General features: G+C 43.3%; 1 protein-coding gene across 1 annotated transcript; it reads left to right on the top strand.

Moving 5' to 3' along the window:
- The first annotated feature begins 4,383 nt into the window (after positions 1 to 4,383).
- Positions 4,384 to 7,420, top strand: LOC102476847 (ATP-dependent RNA helicase DDX3X). Its single transcript, XM_006163275.2, has one exon. It carries the CDS (start codon positions 5,021 to 5,023, stop codon positions 7,007 to 7,009), a length of 1,989 nt encoding a protein of 662 aa, XP_006163337.1. The 5' UTR covers positions 4,384 to 5,020; the 3' UTR covers positions 7,010 to 7,420.
- The last annotated feature ends 380 nt before the right edge of the window (positions 7,421 to 7,800 follow it).

Here is a 7,800-nt window from a genome sequence, read left to right on the forward strand (position 1 = left end):
AGTGATAACTAGGTAAGCTTCTGCACTTGTTTTCTGGGTGAAAAGCTTTCAAATGTGTTACTTTCCTATGGCACTGGATTCAAAGCAAAAATGTTGGGCAGAGTGAGTTATATATGAAACTGAGCTGGACTAAGAGTTCTGCAAGTGACTGACATGGACAAAGTGAGGTCCTCCAGCCACACCACACCACACATGTGTGTATATGGGTACCATGTGCTGATAACTCAAGGTCAGGCAAGTCCTTCCCTTCTAGGAGGGTGGAGTTGGAGGATGGGAGGAAGAAAAGAAGGCAGTGAACTTGTGTTGATCTTCTGGGAAGAACAATGAGTGATGAAGACCAATATATAAAAGGCAAGAACAGTGTGTGTGTGTGTGTGTGTGTGTGTGTGTGTGTGTGTGTGTGTTATAAGCAGTCAGCATTCTAAATAAAACTATGGTTGCCCTCTATAGGCTTCACGCAGAGTCATTTTGTTTCAGACCAACTTTTCTAAAAATGTATGTATTTCTTCTGAGAGGGAAGGAGGGGGATGTGAACAGGTCACATGGGTCTCTGCCATAGTTAGGCTGTGGACCCCATCCATTTCTGAGCATCTTGTAAGAGAAGTAAGGTTGCATCCCAAGTCCTGGGGGGAATAGAAGCCCATCTTGCATCTCAGCTGGAAGTTGAAGCAGAAGCCTCTGGAGATAGATTTCACATTCCTTTTAGAAGACATCATGGACAGTCTGCAAGAAGCTGCATGGAAGCCCCTTGGTCTAGAAGCTTGTTGAAATGCAGGTGCCCCACACCCCACACCCACACTTCTACCTGGAGGAGGACTGGCACTACCCTAGTGGATGAACATTAGGGACAGGGCGTCTACTTGAGAGGTTTCACCAAGTGCTACTGTCGGTTGCAAGGATAGGAGAGAGCTTAGAGGAGCCAGTAGTTACAGAGTATTCCTGAAGCAGGTTGTGTTTCTTCTTGCCCTGAGTAACAACCACTTCGAAGGACATTACTCTTGACATCCCAGAAGGTCCTGAAATGCAGTGGGGAAAAAAGGGGAATTTGCCTTCTCATCTAGAAAGCAGCTTACCTTTATAATGGACAACACAGCACTTCAAAAGCCATTGTGAAAAATGACAGAGGTTGTGAGCTACACAGAACAAAGGGACAAAGAAGCGAGTCACCGCCCTCTCTCTACAATGATGAAGGAGAAAAGCTTTGAGATAAAGCAATTGGGCTGAATAGGAGGGTGACCTCCTGTATAAGAAGTCTGAGAATTGATTATATGCTTAATAAAGGAAATTATGTGAGTGGGAATATCATTGTTATTTCATTGCTATTATATTTTAGTGCAGAGCTATGTGAGAAAAAAACAATCAACAAAAAGAATAGATGGGACGCATAATCACATGTGACTTCTTTTCTAGACAGACAAAAGGTTTAGGATGCTACTTGACAGAGGTGAGAGAGTGTTGGGCAGCATGATTGATGTCCAAGGGCTCATACCCCTCAGGAACAGGGGATATGCATTGAGTTTTGCCATAGATAAAAGGAGCTAAACAAGTAGATTCCAGAAAAATATGCTGATCTTGCATCTTGAGGGGAAGGAGGGAGAGGACTTAGAGGGAGAGAAATAAAACACCCAACAGGGTCCTGATGCCCTAATTCTTCCTCAGCTTGAAGTCAGTCCTGGATCTCAGACTTAGGCATGCATGGCTAGCATATTCAGGAAAGTCTCCAGACTTGCACTGGGAACCTTCCCAAGGGAGTCTACTTTGCAGTGTCAAGTTTTACAACAGTGCCACTGTCTTGCTCCAAGACCAGTTCTTTACTGTCACCATTAGCCTAAAAAATAAAAAATACAGTGCATCTCTTATCTCTGAACCTTGGCTAAGATCTCAAAGCTGAGAAGTGGCAAAAACTCTTTACTCTAAATGAAGGTTCTGAACTCATCTATTCAGAAGTTGCTAGAATGAACGTAGGTCAGTGCAGTAACTACTATTTCAGGCTTGATGAGGAGGCTAGCATTTTACTGAGGCCATGTCTTTGAAAGGAATTCCTAGACACCATGTGCAGAATGGGTCCTACTCCACAGTAAAATAGAAAAAGTGCTTCACCCACACACTCGAGCAAGGCCAGAGGGCACAGGAGAGCTCTTCACAGAGATTGTTTATAAGTACCTTGCTTCACTGCTAGATGTTTGTTGAGCTATGGAAACAACTCACAGGTCTGGCCCATGCTTACATGTGTGCCTGGGAGTTTGGCTGTGCACACGAAAAGGTAGACTAGTAAGACTGTCTTTTTCCTATATCTTTCTGAAAACAGTTCTGGCTAAGGCCAGCAATGGCAGAGTGAGAAGTCAGTGCTTATGGAAGCAGGTTGGCCTTACACACCTAGGTGTCCTGTGGAGAGAATTACATCCATGTAGTATTTAAGGACCCACTTAAGAGAACTGCCATTGAGACAAGGGGTTTTAGCTTGAAGAGGCTATAGGTGTAGGAACTAAGAGGGTGACCACAGTGGGGTAGCTCAAGAGTGCAGGTCACAAAGGTATCCAAAATGAGAGTGCAAGGATTTGAAAGTCTGGCAACACAGAAGGCACCTGCAGATAAAAAGGAACACAAATAGCTCCCAGCTGAGAAGAAAGGACAGTTTTCCCTCTCATCCCTATACATTTCCCCCCATCCCATTTCAAAGGTGGAGGAGATAGAGATGTGGGAAGGGGCTAAAAGTGGAGCAAGGAAAATAAAAAATCATCAGGTTTTCCCTCATTTTCCTAACAACCAGTCCCCTGAGTTGAGCGCTGGGTTTGAACTGCAAGGACAGAGAAGTTACTGATTATTCCTGTTGTTGTTGAGTAAGCTGGCTAACAACCTTATTGTCTTTCTTGACAATAAGGAGTACATTGTGCTTCCTGAATGTGTTGATTTACATTTTTCATCAATTCTGGAAAATTATCTCTTTACATTAGGTAGTCAGGAAAGTCATGACGTATTTTTCTATGTAAAAAAAAAGGTCATGACTTTCCCAACAACCCAATATATTGTCTCTCCTTTATTCTATTCTTTCCTTCTGGGATTTTGATTAGAAATATCTGAGATAGTCCATTCAATATTCCATATCTGTTATCATCTTTACTATTTTCCATATGCTCTGTATTATTTCTCTGTGTTATATTCTTAATAATTTCTTTGGCTATAACTCCTAGTTCACAATTCTTTCTTCAACTTTGTCTAATCTGCTGTTTAACTCATTTTTTGAATTTTCATTTCAACTATTATCTATATATATATATATATATATATATTTTACATTTCTAGAATGTTGATTCTTAAAAATTGATTTGATTTTCTTAATCATGTCTTTCTGATTGATAATTTTTAAGGTTACATTTTTAATCTCTTTTATCTCAAATACAATGGCTATTTTATATTCTGTATCTGATAATTCCAGTGTCTACAGTCCTTGGCCAACTAAATCTGTTGTTTGTTGTTTCTGCTAATTCAGCTATAGTGCCTTGTTCTTCTGTGTTATCTTGGATTGTGAATCTATTGCTTGATCTTAATCTGGATAAATATTGTGGGTCTAAACCCAAGTTCACAGACGCTTTCCTGCAGAGAATATTTGTTTTGTCTTCTGTCAATGACTATTAGAGTACATCACTAGTTGAGGACTATTTCAGTCTCTTTGAGGAGTTGAGGTTCAATTTGAGAGTCTTTGACTTCCCCTTCCATTATCACTACTATTATCAGTGACTGCTGAGATGCAATCCTCCTCACTCTTGGTCTGAACTAGTTGTTGTTCTGGCCTCAACCTACATTAAGGACTTTGGAGACCTCCTCAATCTCTTGTGATATCAGCAATGCCTCAAGTGCTATATCCTTTCTGGGCATTTGTGGTTTGGCAGTGGCAGAGTTCTGTGGAGCTGTTTATCGTCACTTACATTTTTAGTTGGTATCTGTAGTCATAAAGTATTTAAAACACATGTATACAGCTCAACTAAAATTCCCAACAACAAAATCATGTTTTTCTTGCCTTTACTATTGATTGCTTCTGCTACTTCCTGTGATCTTAGGCAAGTTATTAACTTCCTGAAACCCATACTTCCTCACTGAGGAATGGGAATGCTAATACCCACTTTGTAGAATAATTAAGTGACATGTAGTAAAACAGCTGGCTAGATGTCTGATATGTATTTCCTTATCCGTGGAAACTCAGTTCTGGGAGTACATTAACTACTACAGCAAAGACACGGGCTTTGAAACTGGCATGGGATTTACAATATAAAGCTAAATGAAAATTGGTCCTGCAGTCCCCGCTTCTCCCTCCTCCCGCCTCCTCCTCCCCCTCCCCCCTCTTTTTCCCTTCTCCCATTTCGATCACTTTGTTCAAGGCACTTCCGGCTTCACAAAATGGCCGCAGCTCCCAACATCTGCCGTCACTCGACCTACCGCCACCTCGGTGTCACCCCTCTTTCTGCTTAGCTCCACATTCAGGAAGACTGCGAGGAAGAGCAGGGGCAGAGGTAGACCAAGGACATCCCGCAGCCCCGGGAATCCGAAAAGGAAGAAGCGAAAGAGCGCTAGAAAGAAAGAAGGGCGGAAGTGGGGGCACGGGGAAGAAAGGGGCGCGCACAGGCCTAGGTTACACGGTGAGGCCTCAGAGCTGGCAGAAAGCGGGAGACCAGTTTTCATGAGATCTCAAGAACTCCGAGACTGAGGCCGGGGTACTTACAGAAACACAGTAGAGGGCAGGGAAGCGAAGCTCGAGCGAACTAGGACCATACTTGGCGCTTTGAGCTCCAGCCGACCGGACTGAGGAGAAAGGAAATCCCGCGAGACTTGGCAGGACTCGGTCGCCGCGGCTCAGCCGGGGCAGTCGGAGGCGCCGTCTTCGTGCTGACGCAGCGGCCTTTCCAGTGGGCGCATCTGGCCGGTGGCCGCGCCAGAGCTGAGCTTCTGGGCTGAGAAGGCCTCGGTGGTGAGTCAAACACTCGCTCCTCAGCGAAAGACTCCGAGTCGTTGGTGCTCCTCAGGAATGAGTCATGTGGTGATGGAAAACACTCTCGGGCTGGATCAGCAGTTTGCCGGCCTAGAACTGAACTCTCCCGATAGTCAGAGTGGCGAAACCACAGCCAGCAAAGGGCGCTACATCCCTCCTCATTTAAGAAACAGGGAAGCTACTAAAGGGTTCTGTGACAAACTCAGTTCAGGCTGGAGCGCCAGTAAAGAGAAGGATGCATACAGCAGTTTTGGGTCTCGTAGTGATTCAAGAGGGAAGTCTAGTTTCTTCAGTGATCGTGGGAGTGGATCAAGAGGAAGGTTTGATGATCGTGGGAGGAGCGACTATGATGGCATTGGCAGTCGTACTGACAGAAGTGGCTTTGGCAAATTTGAACGCGGTGGCAACAGTCGCTGGTGTGACAAATTAGATGAAGATGATTGGTCAAAACCACTCCCCCCAAGTGAACGCTTGGAACAGGAGCTCTTCTCTGGAGGTAACACTGGGATTAATTTTGAGAAATATGATGATATTCCAGTTGAGGCAACAGGCAACAACTGTCCTCCACACATTGAAAGTTTTAATGATGTCAGGATGGGAGAAATCATCATGGGAAATATTGAGCTTACCCATTATACCCGCCCTACTCCAGTGCAAAAACATGCCATCCCAATTATCAAAGAGAAAAGAGACTTAATGGCTTGTGCCCAAACGGGATCTGGAAAAACTGCAGCATTTCTTTTGCCCATCTTGAGCCAAATTTACTCAGATGGTCCAGGTGAGGCTTTGAAGGCCATGAAGGAAAATGGAAGATATGGGCGCCGCAAACAATACCCGATCTCCTTGGTGTTGGCACCAACTAGAGAATTAGTAGTGCAGATCTATGAGGAAGCCAGAAAATTTTCATACCGATCTAGAGTTCGTCCTTGTGTAGTTTATGGTGGTGCTGATATTGGTCAGCAGATTCGAGACCTAGAACGTGGGTGCCACTTGCTAGTAGCTACACCAGGACGGCTAGTAGATATGATGGAAAGAGGAAAGATTGGGTTAGACTTCTGCAAGTACTTGGTGTTAGATGAAGCTGATCGAATGCTGGACATGGGGTTTGAACCTCAGATACGTAGAATAGTTGAACAAGATACTATGCCTCCAAAGGGTGTCCGCCACACAATGATGTTTAGTGCTACTTTTCCTAAGGAAATACAGATGCTGGCTCGTGATTTCTTGGATGATTATATCTTTCTAGCTGTCGGAAGGGTTGGCTCTACCTCTGAGAACATCACACAGAAAGTAGTTTGGGTGGAAGAATCAGATAAACGGTCATTTCTACTTGACCTTCTAAATGCAACAGGCAAAGATTCGCTGACTTTAGTGTTTGTGGAGACCAAAAAGGGTGCAGATTCTTTGGAGGATTTCTTATACCATGAAGGATATGCTTGTACCAGTATCCATGGAGATAGATCACAGAGAGATAGGGAGGAAGCTCTTCACCGGTTCCGCTCAGGAAAATGCCCAATTCTAGTTGCTACAGCAGTAGCAGCAAGAGGACTGGATATTTCAAATGTGAAACATGTTATCAATTTTGACTTGCCAAGTGACATAGAAGAATATGTACACCGCATTGGCCGCACTGGCAGAGTAGGAAACCTTGGCCTTGCTACTTCATTCTTTAATGAAAGGAATATAACTATTACTAAAGATTTGTTAGATCTTCTTATTGAAGCTAAACAAGAAGTGCCATCTTGGTTAGAAAACATGGCTTATGAACACCACTACAAAGGTAGCAATCGTGGACGTTCTAAGAGTAGTAGATTTAGTGGAGGGTTTGGTGCCCGAGACTATCGACAAAGTAGCGGTGCCAGCAGTTCCAGCTTCAGCAGCAATCGCACAAGCAGCAGTCGCAGTGGTGGAGGCAGCCACAGCAGCAGCAGAGGATTTGCCGGAAGTGGCTATGGAGGATTTTACAACAGTGATGGTTATGGAGGAAATTATAACTCCCAGGGGGTTGACTGGTGGGGTAATTGAGCCTGCTTTGCAGTAGGTCACCCTACCAAACAAGCTAATAAGGAAACCACATGTAACTTAGAATGTATCTTGTATAGTTTCAAGAACTCGCAGTACATTATTAGCTATGATTCTCCACTGAAATTTTTTTTTTTTGTAAGGGAGCTCAACATCACATCGAGAGATAAAAGAAACAATCAGCAGTCCTGCTTGGAAGGTGGTTTGAAGACATCATTGCTGTAGTTTGGATTAACTCTCCTCCCATCTACCTCCATCCCAAACTATAATTTTGTGACTGAGGGTCATTTCTTAATGTACTGTGTCTTTAACTTTAGACAACTTTTTATTTTGATGTCCTGTTGGCTCAGTAATGCTCAAGATAAATCGATTGTTTTGACAAAATAAATTTACTGAACTTCAACTGAAACTAAAAAAACAAAAAATCAATCTTGCATATAATAGATCCATGCACTAACTCATTGCTTTTCTTAATAATTAAGTATTCATACTACCCAGTGGAAAATTAGCCACTTCCAAGTGTCTTTTTCAGAGATTTTTCCACTTTGAAATATTCAATACACATTACTCAGCATACAACAAGTATACCCATTTAGTAGCTATTATTAATAAAAATCATTAAAATAATAATGAGACTTATAGCTAAATGGTGGCACAGTGGTAACACAATGCGCTGCAAGGAACACCCATGTGGGAAGGTTCCAGATTTGCATCCTGGGACTTCCCTCTATAAGCCAGGTGCATGCATGCCCATGATCCAGGGTGGCTGAAACTGGGGGTGGATTGCAGCATGA

The sequence above is a fragment of the Tupaia chinensis genome, unplaced genomic scaffold (assembly GCF_000334495.1).
Source record: "Tupaia chinensis unplaced genomic scaffold, TupChi_1.0 Scaffold141887_1, whole genome shotgun sequence".
NCBI classification, from domain to species: domain Eukaryota; kingdom Metazoa; phylum Chordata; class Mammalia; order Scandentia; family Tupaiidae; genus Tupaia; species Tupaia belangeri.

Coding starts and splice junctions, on each gene's coding strand:
- LOC102476847 (XM_006163275.2), top strand. CDS start 5,021: ATGAGTCATGTGGTGATGGAAAACACTCTCGGGCTGGATCAGCAGTTT.